Source organism: Staurois parvus, unplaced genomic scaffold (genome assembly GCF_062004578.1).
Source record: "Staurois parvus isolate SC_StPar_1 unplaced genomic scaffold, SC_StPar_1.0 ptg000642l, whole genome shotgun sequence".
Lineage (NCBI taxonomy): Eukaryota > Metazoa > Chordata > Amphibia > Anura > Ranidae > Staurois > Staurois parvus.
In genome coordinates, this window is record NW_028318438.1 from 620845 (window position 1) to 637592 (window position 16748).

General features: G+C 46.2%; 1 protein-coding gene across 3 annotated transcripts in view; it reads left to right on the forward strand.

Moving 5' to 3' along the window:
* CCDC32 (coiled-coil domain containing 32) overlaps positions 1–1748 on the forward strand; it is a 28182-nt gene extending 26434 nt beyond the window's left edge. For all 3 annotated transcript variants that reach the window (XM_089693948.1, XM_089693945.1, XM_089693947.1), the window contains exon 4: positions 1286–1748. In XM_089693948.1, the coding sequence (XP_089550074.1) occupies positions 1286–1424 (139 nt within the window). In that variant the 3' untranslated portion in view covers positions 1425–1748. The remainder of the gene's footprint in view (positions 1–1285) is intronic.
* The last annotated feature ends 15000 nt before the right edge of the window (positions 1749–16748 follow it).

Genomic DNA, 16748 nt, shown 5'->3' on the forward strand with positions numbered 1-16748 from the left:
TGAAGGAACTTGACTGGCCTGCACCTCAATTCGATAGAATATTTTTGGGATGAATTAGAGCAGAGATCGCAAGCCAGGCCTTCTCGTCCGACATCAATGCCTGACCTCACAAATGCGTTTCTGGAAGAATGGTCAAACAATCCCATAGACACCCTCCTAAACCTTGTGGACAGCCTTCGCAGAAGAGTTGAAGCTGTTATAGCTGCAAAGGGTGGGCCAACTCAATATCGAACCCTACAGATTAAGACTGGGATACCATTAAAGTTCATGTGTGCGTAAAGGCAGGCGGCCCAATACTTTTGGCAAGATATAGTGTACCTTAAATGATAAGTTCGCAGTTAACATGCATTTTATTATTTTTGGTATTCATGAAGGTAAAAAAAATGTGCATTTATTATTTTTTTTTAACGGAAGCCTGCAAAGTATTGCACCTGTCATCAGCAGATCAAGGGTTTCAATTTCAGGCTCCTGCAGTCTCCCTCCAGCTTTTAGCCTGTACCTGTGTATGTGCTGTTAGCTTGGAAGCTGGGGGGAAATTTGAATGGACTACAAGTATGCTAATCAGTACGCTCACGGCCCACTCAAACTATAAGTCTGTCAGCCGCAGTGGCAGACAGAACTTCTAGTTTTCTCTTTCACAGATTTCTCTGATTGAAGGACATTGCTGTGTGGGCGGAGCCCTCACAGCCATGTTGATTTAAAAATGTGACGGCAGGTACAGGGAACATGTAACATGTTCAGGAGGTGAACTTAGCCTTTAAAGCCTACTGCATTCACAGCAATGAATGATTATATACAAAACTCATTCCTAATAAACAGAATGAGGTTGTCAAGTCTATTAACATAAGCAAATTAAAAAAATTAAATATCAAATTTATTGAGTGAAAAAAAATTAAAAACTTGGGATGTAGAAACTCATTCTACAAGAAGTTTCGGGGCTGAGGGTGGACCTTCAGCATCAATGCATACAGTGCAGGGCTAACAACCTTGCATTGTACATATAGGAGGTGAGCATGCAAACGGCAGCACCTTAGAGATATGACACCACTGGACTAGTCACATGGATGGGGGAAGCCTGCTAGAGCCAGGAATACGGTAAATAGTATAAACAAGCATTTAAACTGTTCAGGGCCCACTGCAAGAAAGAACTTTGTCTAATCTCCAGTTTAGCTTTAACTTATTAAATCACAGCTCATTATCCTTACTTAAACTAAACTGCCTTGACTTTATTTTTAGCTGCCTACACCTATTGATTTCTTTCTTTTTTCAATTTTCACATTTCCAGCACGCTAGAACATTTGAAGCGATGGCTTCAGCCAGAGAAAGTGGCTCTGAACGCAGAGGAGGTGCAGTGTCTAATACCAGGAGAAGCTCCCCCGAAAAATGGTGACAATGAGCAGGAGAGTGCAACTGCTGAGCACTAAGAACCCTGGATATTACCTTTTACTAGGCTTTTGTAAATATAAAGATCCCATTGTCCACGAAATTGATGTAAGCAGGTGGTTCATTTTCACCACTTACACTTCAACTTGCTGTATACTCTTGTCATTCCATTTTTTTATTTTACATAACAAAAACTTGTGACATATTTCTTTTTTTTCTCTACTAAAATATTTATATTTTATTGCAACATTTAATTATTGTACATAAAACAGTATCTGTGTATCTTTCCTGAAGTAGCCTATTTGTATTACTTGTGTTGTAATAAGAAATAATTATGAATTAATAAAATATTTCATGTACACAAATATCTTTTTAAAGTTCACCTGCCCCCCCCCAATCATACAGACTTGCATATAGGATACTAACATATATTAAACAAGGGTCCAAAACATAAAAAAATGATACCGCTCAGATGGCTCAGTGAATAGCATCTCCACTGGCTACATTGATGGCTCGTCCTGGAGGAGAAAGACACTGGCTCATCAAACTCTGCTTGATATAAGCACTCAGTACCGGCACACTGTATCCGTACATACAGTAAGTAAACTTAATAAGTGAAAGAAGCTTCTATGACTAAGCCCCACGTGGACAAAGCATATTCGGGAATATGTCTATGGATGGGGAATGAGCACTGAAGCCAATTACACTTATTTGGTTTACTGATGAGTTTACGGTACAGGAGTGCAGTCAGGCACTATTTTCATATACCGTATTTGCCGGCGTATAAGACGACTGGGCGTATAAGACGACCCCCCTACTTTTCCTGCTAAAATGTAGTGTTTGGGCTATACTCGCCGTATAAGACTACCCCTCTTCCAATGCACACCAGTGGGAGGAATAGTGCCCCATCATTGATGTCAGTGGGAGGAATAGTGCCCCATCATTGATGTCAGTGGGAGGAATAGTGCACCATCATTGGTATCAGTGGGAGGAATAGTGCCCCATCATTGGTATCAGTGGGGGGAATAGGTGCCCCATCATTGGTATCAGTGGCAGGAATGGTGCCCCATCATTGGCATCAGTGGGAGGAATAGTGCCCCATCATTGGTATCAGTGGGAGGAATAGTGCCCCATCATTGGTGTCAGTGGGAGGAATGGTGTCCCATCATTGGTGTCAGTGAGGGGTGGAATAGTGCCCCATCATTGGTGTCAGTGGGGGGAGGAATAGTGCCCCATCGTTGGTGTCAGTGGGGGGGGAATAGTGCCCCATCGTTGGTGTCAGTGGGGGGGAGGAATAGTGCCCCATCGTTGGTGTCAGTGGGAGGAATAGTGCCCCATCGTTGGTATCAGTGGGAGGAATAGTGCCCCATCATTGGTATCAGTGACACCAATGATGGGGCACTATTCCTCCCACTGACACTTGCTGACCCTGTTCTAGTACGGTGCTGCTGCAGCCAGCATATGTGGTTGCAGCAGCACCTCTACACAGAGCACTTACCTGCTGCTCCGGCACTCAATTTTCGCGGGGCCGCTCGGCTCCGCCCCCTCGCCGGTGATTGGCCGCCTGTGTGCCTTTCCTGAGCTACAGTTCTGGCGGCCAATCACCGGTGAGGAGGCGTAGCCGCACGAACATCCAGTGGCCGAACTGAAGGAGACGCCGTGCTTCCTGGACCGGATCGTCGTGGGACTGGATCCAGGTAAGAGACGTCAGCCCCTGCAAACCCCTGTACTTAATGCCGCAGCCCCCCTAACATGTGTACCGGCGTATAAGACGACCCCCGACTTTTGAGAAGATTTTCAAGGGTCAAAAAGTCGTCTTATACGCCGGCAAATACGGTATATTAACAAGTGCATAGTGGAACATATAAATGTGGTCAATTTAAAAATGTGCCTGTTATTGATAAATTGCCCTGGTATGGTACAATAGGATATTGCAGAGTATTCAGCATAAACTATTACAAGAGTTAAATGAATAACAATAAAGTGTAGCACAACAGACTAATATCTCATAAAAATAAATATTAAACAATACAAAAGTCTCTTATAACACCACTGTGCAATGTGTATAAGATAAATCTCTCTTCTTCAGTGCCAACCATGCCACCACCATTAGGTGAAAAGCCTGCTCACCTCACTTTATGACCTCATCAATAGGTCATTTTGCGCTCGGGGGGGAGGAGCTGGAGCATGGCACTGTGAAGCAGCGTGCTGGATAAGTTCCAGACGCCTGTCTGAGCTCCAAAAGTAGTGTCAAAAGTTTAACCTACTCGGGCCCTGTGTCCAGCGGCCAGAAGGTGAGCAGTCTGGTTGCCAGTAGTTCTGCTGGCGGCCGGTGCGGTGGAGGTCCCTGGGAGACATCTGTGGCTGGTCAGTGAGAGTGGCGGTATCTGTGGGCGTCCGATGGGGACTGAGGGCCGGAGAGGTTCGGTAGCTCTGGCGGCTGGAAGAGGAGCTGGAGGACGTAAGGACCCGGGGGTGCCCGTGGAGCTCCCTGAACGAAGGGGGTGCAGTGTCCTTCAGAGCCCTGAAGCAAAATAAGGCAGCAGCCTGGCAGCCCACGCAGTAGGAACATCCAGCCTTCCTGGACATTAATAAAATAGCTTACTCTGAGTTCTGGAAGCTACCCCAGATGCCCCAAGACCGCAGAGTTGAAGGGGGCCCTTCAGAATGATTCCTGGCTGGGAGAGAGGATGAACAGCTACGTATACTCGGCACGCAAGTGGAGGGTGAGTTGCCGCAGGTAGTGATTAATAAAATCTTCTAAGAACTGTCATTTCCTGAAATAAATTGGTACATGTATTGATGACTGTGGCGAAAGAAAAGATTATGTATGGTGGGCCTTGGAGGTTGGAGGGTCCCCTTTTATAATAAAGTATAACGGGACTTCTAGGACTAATTCGCAGAAGGAAAAGTGGGCTGTCCTGGAGTTAACATTTCTTATATAAAGGAACAGAGGGCAATTTGCTGAAACGCCTCAGCAATGAAGAGTAGATCAACTAAAGGGGGGGGGACCACAAACCTGCCAATCAAGCGTAAATACTAGCACCATAAGAAAGCACATGCACCCACAGGGATAAAAGCTCTGAGTCTCAAGCATGGGAGAATCATTATGAAAGATCAAAAAAATATGAAAGAGATCAATCCAGACTTTCAACCGGAATAGTGGAAGGGAACCACTGTAAAGAACCTATAAATAAAGTGCAGGAAATATGGAATAGCAAGGACTTATGTCACAATCACTTCTAAAAAATTAGTTGGTGGAAATGTTTACAAAATTAGAGATGACCATGAAAAATTAGATCGGAACACTCCGCACTGGTTTGGGTCGGATATTAACCCGAATTAAAGAAGCTGAGGGGAAAATGGAGGGATATGCACAACAAGAACAGAGAAAGTTATCGTTTATGGTAGAAGATCAGGAAAACCACAATAGAAGAAATAATTTAAGGATTAGAGGTCTTCCAGAAGAATCGGGACAGGAAGAGGATCTACAGGAGAAAGTGGAGAGAATCTATAATCCAATTATGGGAAAACCAGTGGAAGATAAATTGAAAGAGTGCATAGGGTTAGATGACCAAAGGGAATATCGGTAGAAAATCCCAGAAATGTGATTGTCCAGTTCCATCATTTGGGAGACAGGGAGCGAATATGGAAAGCAATGCAGGATTGCACTGAAATAAAATATGATGAAACAACCCTGCACATTTTCAGGGATATCTCCCTAGAGACACTGACTAGAAGGAGAACTTTGAAACCTTTGCTGGACCATATGATAGAGAAAATTCCATGTAACTGGGGTTTTCCAGCATGTCTAATTAGGTGGAAAGATGGAAGATCGGCGAGACTGAGATTTCCAGAAGAATTTAATGAATTTTGTGAAAAATTAGATTTACAGAAACTGGACCTAAAAGGATGGTCAGAGGGGTCTAGAGAGAGGAAAGAGCCTGATTCCCAAATTTTGGCTTGCCCCTGATCCAGCAAGTATGAATGACTGGGTAAATAGAGAAGCTAAAATTTATAGGATGGAGGAGCTGTGTCATATTGAAGAGGATAAAATGGAAAAATTTAGTAAAACATGGTGTAAGTGGTTGGTTTTTAAAACAAGTAAAAGATATGTGGATTTGCTTGGAATATAAGTAAATGAGTATTTGGGGGAGCTTTTATGGATGGCCCACAGAGAGAAGGGGACAGGAAGAAGGGAATACAGATACAGACTGATAACGATAAGAAAGATGAGAAAGTGGTGTGGTTTTAGGGAATTTGGGGGGGAGAGGGGAGGGAAGAGGGGGTTAAGTGAAAACATGATATGAGGTAATTGGGATACACGGGAGATGCTTGCTATCGTTTTTAGCTTTTTCTGTTCTCAAATTTATTATTATGTAATTCTCTTTTTGTAATTAAAAAAATCTAATAAAAGAAATAAAAAAAAAAAATAGGTCATCAGCGTTGCGTTAATTTAACTGACAATTGCATATTCATGCAACGCTGCACCCAAATTAAATTTATGTTCTTTTTTTTCCCCACAAATGGAGCTTTCTTTCCGTAGTATTCAATCGCCTCTGCGGTTTTTATTTTTTACGCTATAAACATAAAACTGACAATTTGCGAGGAAAAAAACGCAGTTATTTACCTGTTAACTGTATTTCCAGGAATCTTCTAGGACAGCTCACTTGAGAGATAGGGCTCCTCCCAGGAAACACCCGCTCCACCTTTTTTTCCCTTTATAGGCGTCCTCTCTCCCATTGGCCCCCAGTATAAGAATATGACCGAAGGCCTAGGAGAAAACAAAGAAGAAAACCGGTAATAAAGACATCCCCCATAGGTTCGCAACATACCTGCACATAATTGTGTGATCAAACAGTAATCGGGGGGGAGTTACGCTGTCCTAGAAGATTCCTGGAAATACAGTTAACAGGTAAATAACTGCGTTTTCCCGAGTCATCTTCTAGGACAGCTCACTTGAGAGGAGTAGAATAGAAATACGTACATTAGGGCGGGCACCCTGCTTGTAGGACCTTCCTGCCAAATGCCTGGTCCTTGCTGCCGATCAGATCCAGCCTGTAATGCTTAGTGAAGGTGGCGAAACTGGACCACGTTGCGGCTCTGCAGATCTGTCCGGGGGAGGCCCCCCCTTTTTCCGCCCAGGAGGCCGCAGTGGCCCTCGTGGAGTGGGCTTTTAGGCCGGGCGGTGGTGACAGGCCTGCCGACTTGTAACCTTCCGAAACTGCCTCCCTGATCCATCTGGCGATGGTGCCCTTGGAGGCACCGTCCCCCTTCCTTGGCCCCTGGAATAGGACGAAAAGCCGGGACGAGTGTCTCCATGTCTTTGTGCGTTCCATGTACGTGATCAAACACCGTCTAACGTCTAACCTGCTATAGTCCTCCGCGCTGCCCGGATCGGCCTCCAGGGAAGGTATTACTATTTCCTGAGATCTATGGAAGTGTGACGCGACCTTAGGTAGGAAGGCCGCGTCCGTGCGGAGGATGATTCTATCCAATAAGATGGTGCAGTACGGCTCGATCACTGAAAGGGCATGCAACTCGCTGACCCTGCGGGCAGAAACTAGTGCCGTGAGGAGGATGGTTTTAAGAGTCAAAGATCTGAGCGAACACTCATCCAGCGGTTCGAAAGGCCCCCGCTGAAAGCTCTTCAGGACTGTGCCCAGGTCCCATGTTGGAAGTTTTGGCAAGGACGGGGCACGGCGCCTGGAGATGGCCTTCAGGAATCTGATTACTAATGGGTCTGCCGCCAACCTCAGCTCGAGAAAGTTCGACAGAGCCGCTACCTGTACTTTGAGGGTATTGGCGGCCAGATTCTTATCCGCCCCGGCTTGAAGGAATTCAAGAACTGTATGCAAAATGGGCGTGCCCGGTGCTTCGTTTCTGACCTTCCAGGCGGAAAACTTCTTCCAGACCCTGTCGTACAAGGCGTTCGTCGACCTCTTCCGGCCATCCAAGAGGGTGGCGACCACTCTTGCCGAGAGCCCCTTTTCTGCTAGCCTGTCCCGCTCAGAAGCCACGCCGCTAAGGACAGCCTTTCTGGATGAGGATGCATCACCCTCCCCTGGGTGAGTAAATCGCGTGTGGGTGGCATCATCCAAGGGTCTGCTAAACTGAGCTCCTTCAACCGGGAGAACCAAGATCTCTTGGGCCAGAATGGCGCGATCAGAATAACTTTGGCTTGGGACAACTGGATCTTCTGTATCACCTTCGGCAGTAGTCTGAACGGAGGGAAGGCATAAAGGAGGTCTCCTTCCCACTGCTGGGCTAGCGCATCTATCCCCTCGCTTTTGGGGTCCTTCTGCAGGCAGAAGTACCTTTCCCGCTTTGTGTTCTGGCCGTTGGCAAATAGATCGATAGAGGGGGAGCCCCACCTGGCGCAAATCTGATCGAACGCTGACTGGCTGAGGCACCATTCTGTCTGGATGACCTCTCTTCGGCTCAGCTGATCCGCCAACTGGTTCAGGTCCCCTTTCAGATGTACTGCCGTGATGAACTCCAGGTTTTCCTCCGCCCAGCTCAGGAGGGATCCGGCCAACTCCATCAGCCTTGGGGACCTTGTGCCTCCCTGCCTGTTCAAATACGCCACTGCAGTGGTATTGTCGGAGAGAATCTGGACACCTCTCCCCCTTATCTTTTCCTGAAAGGTCGTAAGTGCCTTGAAAACTGCCAACAGCTCCCTGTAATTTGACGACCTGCTGGAGTCTACTGCACCCCACGTGCCCTGGGCCAGGCCGTCTTCCATATGGGCGCCCCAACCAGTCAGGCTTGCATCCGTGGTGATCCGCACTGGGCTGGCCAGCCTCCAACTTCTTCCTCGCTCCAAGGTGAGGATGCTTCCCCACCACCTTAGCGATTCCTTCCCTTCGTGCGTGATGCGGATCCTGGAACTCAGACCTGCTCGGCTGCCGTCCCAGTGGGAAAGGGTGTGATTTTGCAGTCTATTCTGGCTGGGGTTGAAAAGGAAACCTCCCCTGCCTCTCGGCTCGTTCCTGCCTTTTCTCGCGCCCCAGCCTGGGCGCTGGGTTTGGAACCTAGCTTCCCTCGACGCGTATCGCCTGGATGGGCGAAACCCCTTCCGTCCAACCTGCCTGCTGGGGACCGGGAAGCTCTTTTTCCTGTCGGCCGACCTTTCCAGGACTGAATTCAGCTCCGGGCCGAAAAGGAGTTTTCCTTCAAACGGCAGGCCACAGAGTTTAGACTTGGAGGCCAGATCCCCCTGCCAAGATTTCAGCCAGATAGCCCTCCTTGCCGTGTTTATGAGCGCTGTAGATCTAGCAGAGAGTCTGATGGTCTCTGCTGATGCGTCCGCAATGAAGGCTACCGCTTTCTCCAGCACCGGAAGGGACTTCAGAATCTCTTCCCCCGGGGTGCCTTGTTCCAGATGCGAACGGAGCTGCCCCAACCACACATCCAGGGTTCTGGACACACAGGTCGTTGCCACTGCAGGTTTAAAATTCACTGCGGACGCTTCCCATGCCCTCTTCAGGAAGGCATCCGCTTTCCGATCCATCGGGTCTTTTAGGGACCCACCGTCTTCAAAGGACAGGTCCGTGTCCTTCGAGATCCTCGAGAGAGGGGCGTCTGGCTTTGGGCAAGTCTCCCAAACCGAGGCATCTTCCTCCTTAAAGGGGAAACGTCTCTTGAGGTTCTTGGGAAGGAAAGCCTTCTTCTCTGGCTCTTCCCATTCTCTCCTGATCGTGGACCATAGGGCAGGGTGTACTGGGAATGTACGGCTGCTTTTTGCCTGTAGCCCTGCGTACAGTTGGTCGTGGAGAGAGAGGTCCTGCTGTTCCTCCTCCAGATCCAGGGTCTCATAGATCACCTTTAACAGGTCCTCCGTGTCTTCCACCTGAAAAAGGAACCTGTCTGCCTTTGGGCCCTGAGCCTCAATCTCACCCTCCTCCGAGTCTGAGGTGTCCGACTGTTCGGCCTCTTCCCAGTCCCTTACCGGCGCTACCATGTCCAGCTTCCTCTTTTTCCCCCCTTGGGTGCCAGAAGTGCCCGGTTGGGGCTCATCCTGGGCCGGTCCCGGCTTCTGTTCCCTGAAGCTTTGAAATGTCTTGGACATCTCTTGTGTCATATTCTGTAGGAAGTCTTTAAAAAGAGATCCAGACTCCTTCTTGATGAGCTTGTCTATGCACCCCTGGCAGAGCTGCTTCCTCCAGGAGCTCGCCAGTTTCTTCCTACAAGTGGCACACTTCTTTTTCTGCTCACAAGGAGCTTCTTTCTCCCCTCTATCCTCCTCCTGTGGGCCCATCTGGGGACAAGGAGATACACGCGTTCATGCGTTTGTAACAGCAACGCCTCCCCCCCTGTGCCACTGTGAAAGCTCCAGCCGTGGGCCTGGGGGGGGGGGAGAGGGGGGCTGTGTGTGCGTGGGGGGTACCCAATCATCCCGGGAGGGGGGTAAAAACAAAAGAGAGTTGCCAAACAAAGGCCCTTACCTTACTGCAGGCCTCCCCCGCTCCTGACAGATCTGCCTCCATGCTGCCGCAGACTCTGCCTCGGTGCGCCGGTTTTTCAGGGGCTGGTGGGCTCCGCCCCCCCCTGCGATCCCCCCTCGCCGACCCCCCTCTCACGGCCGCCGGTGGAGAAGCGGCCGTGGCACGGGTTCCTTCCACGGTCCGCCGCCCATTTCCAAGATGGCGGCGGCCGTTCCCTGCTCCTGCGCCGGAAGTGACGACACCCGGCGCCCGGAAGTGACGCGATCGCAGCGTCCAGACCTTCCGCAGCCGAGCCTCCTGGCCATGCTGCCGGGATCCTAGGAGCAGGTAAGACTTACCTGAAACCCCGCAGGGAAAGGCACCAATGCCTCGGTCGGCGGAGCGGGCTCTACCCCCCTGGAGAGCCCCGCTGGGACCATCTGGGGCCGACGCCCCCACCCTACAACGGGCATTCCAGAGTGAAACTGGCTGAAAGGTCCCCCCCCCCACAAGGCCCCTGCCTCGCTTGGAGGAAGGGGGGCCTCAGCCAGGGACCCTCTGTACTCCGCCAGAGAGCCCAGAAAAAAATAAAAAAACGGGCGTAGCTCCTTCCTGGCCGGAGGAAACACTAAAACTGGGGGCCAATGGGAGAGAGGACGCCTATAAAGGGAAAAAAAGGTGGAGCGGGTGTTTCCTGGGAGGAGCCCTATCTCTCAAGTGAGCTGTCCTAGAAGATGACTCGGGAAAAATATATTTTTGACTTTTTGCTATTAAACATGTCCAGTAAAAAAAATTAAAAAAATCAAATTTCATTATAAATTGAGGCCAAAATGTATTCTGCTGCATATCTTTGCTAAAAAAAAATCCCAATACGTGTAAATTAATTGGTTTATGTGAAAGTTGTAGCATCTACAAATGGCGGTCGGTGTACTGGAATTTTTTTTTTTTTTTTATATATTCGCAATGGCGGCGATCAGCGACTTATAGCGGTACTGTGACAGGCATTCTGACACACTGGGGGGGGGGGGTTTGTGACACTAATACAGAGATCAGTGCTAATAAAAAGCACTGACACTGTACTAATGACATTGGGCAGAAAGGGGTTAACATCTGGGGCGATCAAAGGGTTATCTGTGTGCTGTTTCTCTGTGTGCTGTGTGTGTTTCACTGTGTAAGCACATTGCTTTGTATTGTTCTGCTATACAAAGCAGTGTGGAGAGCAATACAAAGCAGTGTGCAGGAGCTGACAGGGGAGAGATCTGTATTGTTTGCATACAGACGCTCCCCCTACCCAGAAATGCTAAATCACGTATATATAGCCCTGTAGCAGTATTTCGGCTATAGGGTGGCAGGAAAGCAGTTAAATGTCCTTTACTCAGCTAAAGCAACAGTCAAAGGCAGGTGTCACGCAGATGTTAACTATAAATGTACAAAGAACTTGACACTTCAGCACTCAGAAGTAGTGGAGTCCCCCATTTTATGTTGCAGAGTGTGCCAGAGACATGCAAACTAGACTTGAAGGGTTGGCATTGCAGCCCCTCTCGAATTGTGGAAATTCAATTCTAGAAAACACAAACATGGTGCATACGCCTAGTGCATTATCTTTAGCACTTTATAAGGTGAAATGAATAAAATTATGCTCACAATCCCGATAGGCTGAAAGCATGTAAACACACTCAGGCACGATATACAGATGTCCGCTATCAAGCACCAACTGGTAGATGGTTGACTGAGCCAACTGATGTGTTTTTGAGAACTTGCCCCCTTCCTTAGAGCCATTGCTCTGGCATAGGCACATCTGCATTGCTCGATTAGTTGCCCCCCACGCACAAAAACAGCTCCAGTGTGGGGCCTGGACACTGGACTTGGGTGAATATATCTTGATTTACAAGGTTAGAAAAAAAACATTGTGCAGGATAGGTTAAATGGGGGTGGGGAGTGGTTCATATTTTGCCTCGAGATAGGCTTTAAATAGACTTTTATATTGTGTTGTATACGGGAGAATGAGTGTATAATGATACGTATAGAATCTAGTTGTCATCCAAGACCTACAATTTTGATCTGTTCCTATAAAGACATTTTATGGGGAAAAGAATGGCCATAGGAGATGAAAGGTTCATTTGACTAAAGTTATTTGCCATAAAAACAGTTATTTTCAGAAATGACAGCAAAAAATAATGGTCACATGGCTTAAAATTGGAATTGTGGCAAATAAATGTTATAGTATAGTGAACTGAACTTACGTCTGTCAGACAGATTATACAGTTTCTGCTGCACCCTATTGTGCAAAAGTCTTAAGAAAATTTCCAGATGACAGCCAATTATTTTGCCATGAGATTTGCCATCAATAGCTAGATATATCATAGCATACAAATGTGCAATGTGATGTTTATGTCAAATGGATGTTTTTGACAAAACAAAAAAATTGTAACATCTTTCTCTGAAGAGCTGGTAGTCGCCATTTCAGTATATACCTGAACAGGACTCCACTTATTAAATACTCTGGGTAGTATACAGCAAACTCTTGAGTTTTTTTGGTCTTGCTTCTGCATTTTGCATGAGGTGTGCTGTTTGTTAGTTGGGCTGATCTTTCAAAGGGATAACAGTTACTAACAGCTAATCAAATGCTAAAAAAAAAAAAAGCAGTGGGAGTTATCCCCCAAAACATAAAAACATTTTCCTTAAGTATGTTTCCCCTTTTTGAGGCAGATGATAGATACACTATATTGCCAAAAGTATTGGAATGCCTGCCTTTACATGCACATGAACTTTAATGGCATTCCAGTCATAGTCCATAGGGTTCAATATTGAGTTAGCCCACCCTTTGCAGCTATAACAGCTTCAAGTCTTCTGGAGAGGCTGTCCACAAGGTTTAGGAGTGTGTCTATGGCAATGTTTGACCATTCTTCTGGAAGTGCATTTCTGAGGTCAGGCACTGATGTCGGACAAGAAGGCCTGGCTCGCAGTCTTTGCTCTAATTCATCCCAAAGGTGTTCTATCAGGTTGAGGTCAGGACTCAACCTTGCTTTGTGTACTGGTGTGCAGTCATGTTGGAACAGGAAGGGGCCATCTCCAAACTGTTCCCACAAAGTTGGGAGCATGAAATTGTCAAAAATGTCTTGGTGTGCTGATGCCTTAAGAGTTCCCTTCACTGGAACTAAGTGGCCAAGCCAAACCTCTGAAAAACAAACCCACACCATAATCCCTCCTCCACCTAACTTTACACTTGGCACAATGCAGTCAGGTAAGTACCGTTCTCCTGGCAACCGCCAAGCCCAGACATGTCCATTGGGTTGCCAGACAGAGAAGTGTGATTTGTCACTCCAGAAGATACGTCTCCACTGCTCTGGAGTCCAGTGGCCGCGTGCTTTACTCCACTTCATCCAATGCTTTGCATAGCACTTGGAGAAGGCTTGGATGCAACTGCTTGGCCATGGAAACCCATTCCATGAATCTCTCTACACACTGTTGTGCTAATCTGAAGGCCACAAGAAGTTTGGAGGTCTTTAGCTATTGACTCTGCAGACAGTTGGTGACTTCTGCATGCTTCAGCATGCGCTGACCCCGCTCTGCCATTTTACATGGCCTACCACTTGGTGGCTGAGTTGCTGTTGTTCGCAGTTGCTTCCACTTTATTATAATACCATTAACAGTTGACTGTGGAATATTTAGTAGCAAGGAAATTTCACGGATGGACTTATTGCACAGGTGGCAACCTATCACAGTACCACGCTTGAATTCACTGAGCTCCTGAGAGCGACCCATTCTTTCACAAATGTTTGTAAAAGCAGTTTGCATGCCTAGGTGCTTGATTTTATACACCTGTGGTCATGGAGGTGATTGGAACACCTGAATACAATGATTTGGAGGGGTGGCCCAATACGTTTGGCAATATAGTGTATTTGAGTGCAGAACGTATGTAAGGAAATGTACAAAATAAATAGATAAAAATAGTTCAGGGTGATCAAATAGTTTTTTTTAAATAAAAAAGAAATGTGAAGAGGCAGTCCACCCAAAAACTATATTTTATTTATAGGTGGGGCTTGATGTGCAGAGTCAGCCCCAGCTTCTGATATGCCTAAGATACTGGAACTGAAAAATCATCTTGCCACAAATTATGATTTTATTCTTACATGCGTATAAACTTTGGGGTAAGATTAAATTCTTTCACAACAGTAGATTTGATAATCTTGTTACAGCAGCATATATTACTGGACAATACTGATGCTCTCTAATGGTGGACAGGCTCAATACAGACAGTTAAAGTGGCACTAAACTTTGGTATAAAAGAGAAGTATGGGAACGTAAAATAATAAACATACTCACCTAGGTGGATGCAGAATCTGTCCCCGGCTGCTTCTACATCCAGAGATGAAAGACAGCTGATCGCTCAGTCTTCAGTGAGCAGAGAGCCAGTGACTGTCAGTCACCAGCTCTCTGTTCTGCCCCTCCAGCAACAGGCTGTGGGGGGTGTGGGAGCAGCTGGCTTGATCCTGACTTTAAAAAGTGCTTAAAACTGGTCACAAGAGTGCAGATGTATTAAGAGTATTATTTATTAGTGTCATAGTTGGGATTTGAACCAACAACCCTAGTGCTGCTAGGCAGAAGTATTAACCACTTAGCCACTGTCCCATGACTATGTATTCCTAACTCAATCCAAATTTACAGTATAGCCTAACAATTCCTGATTCAATTCCACTACACTCACTTCTATACTCACTCCAGTGCAAACCCTGCTTATCTTTCTACAGTTTTCTTATCCTCTCCTCCCTATACCCTTCATGGTTTCCAATACCTTTTTTTGATATGTTACTAAAACCTGAAAACTGGATTCTTTTTTTTTGTTTACAAACGATTTTATTGTACATAAGTAGACAGTAAAACAACAGCACATTTAAAAGTGATATTGTCAACAAAAATAAAGCATATTTGAAATGTACAATACATAAAAGGATATTAACATAAAAAAGAAGATAGAGGAAAAAAGGAAGTTATGAGTGCATGAAAGACCTAAATGATAAAAGAGATTGAGTGATACATCTATCAACAATATATGTCAACCAACTTTTACTGGGGATGTTGTTAAGTATGCAATATATGTCTACAATCTTTCCAGGACTCCCATTTTTTATCGTATAAGTGCATCTGCCTTATTCTTGTTTTAGGAGAGTCGTATAGGGCATGTATGCCTGCCAAAAACCCATCACTGAAGCCCATCCTCTGTAGCAAGGAGAACAAGTAGGGCCAGAGAACACTGTCAAAGGCCTTGTTTATGTCCAAACTCATCAACAGAACCTCTTTGGAATGTAAATTGGCATCTTGAATAACGAAAACTGGATTCTTAACCCTATAACACCCCTCCCCCCCCCCCTCCTTCCCAAGCCAATGCCTCTCAGTCTCATGTTTTTTGCTGTGACCTGGCAGGGAATCTAGAACACTTGTTCCATAGATCCTAATGGATTGCCTACCCTTTGAATGATTATTCTTTATGTTGCATATTATGAGATTTGCTGGAGGTTATATCTATACTAACTACAGTACTTTCTATGTGGATGTGAATTGGTGCTTATTCATTTGGTCATCTTGGGTGTGCAAGCTAAATGACAAGTGAACTATTGTCTTGTATCTCTGAAAAATTGTTTTAATAAAAGCCAGTGGTTTGGATTTTGAAGACTGGTGTTATTAGAAAATTCTGGGCATGAGTGACGCAAGGCAAAGATATAATAAGCGAGTTTGCTTGACTGAATGTGTACTGAGACTAGGGTTGTAGGTGCAGCAATGTCCAAGGTGATTATGAGCATTGACCTGCAGAGATATTTATATTACCTAAACGTGGGCAGTGTAAACGTGGAGTGACTACCAAAGCAAAAGCAAGATGAGATATAGAGAATAAGGCTGTGTTACAGTGTATAGGGAGGGCTTTTATTTTATTGCACACTTGTGCCGGAAAAAATCAAAATTGGGAAATAAATACAAGCACCATACGCTGCCAATGATTACCATAATTGCATCAAAACAGACCTCAGGAGCAGCATGGGAGTCCCCAAAATGTGATAAAATTCCAACTTCTGTGGAGTTGGAGAACTGACATATCTCCTCTCTTACACATAGCAATGCTCCAGCCTCTGCATAGGGTGATCAGGCACAGTGCACATCAATACGAGATGACATTCCTTTACATGACATTTATAAAACAAATTCATTGAGTTCCCAGAGCACACACACGAGCTGTTTTGAAGTGCTTATGGCAACTATTGGTACCTGACACCTGTATTTATTTGAAGCATTTGTCAACACATGTTTAAAGCACAGACTGATCAATTATTACCAGTACTAATTTTTTATTTAAAGGAGAAGTGTAGCCAAAGCTTTTTTTGGCTGTACTTCACCTATGGATCTCAAGAGTGCAGTTAGTTCTGCACATCTGTGACCCGTTTTCAGCTGACAGCGGGCTGAAGCCCACTGTCAGCTGACATCACAGAGCTGGTCCAGGCTCTGAAAATATCCTGACCATATGGTCGGGATCCACCCAGAAGCCAGGGCCAGCAGCTAGCTCAGCCTCTCAGCGAAAGCCTGAGGCAGCCTCTCTTGATCCCTCCACAGCCCGGTGCTCCAGTGAGTGCTGGAGGGGCAGAGCAGAGAGCCGGAGACTGACAGTCACTGCTCCCTGCTCAGAGCAGAGGGGAGAACTAAGCAATCAGTGGTGTCAGTTCTCCTTGCAGAGCCGGCGGGGGACAGATGCAGCACCGAATTGGCGGTGACTATAATGGTTTTTTTTTCCCTAAAGCCCATACTTCTCTTTTAATTATTTTACATCTCCTAGATTGTAAGCTCCGAGGAGCAGGGCCCTCCTATCCCTCTTGTATTGAACTGTATTGTTGCTGTATTGTCTCCCATTATATTGTAAAGTGCTGAGCAAACTGTTGGCGCTATATAAAT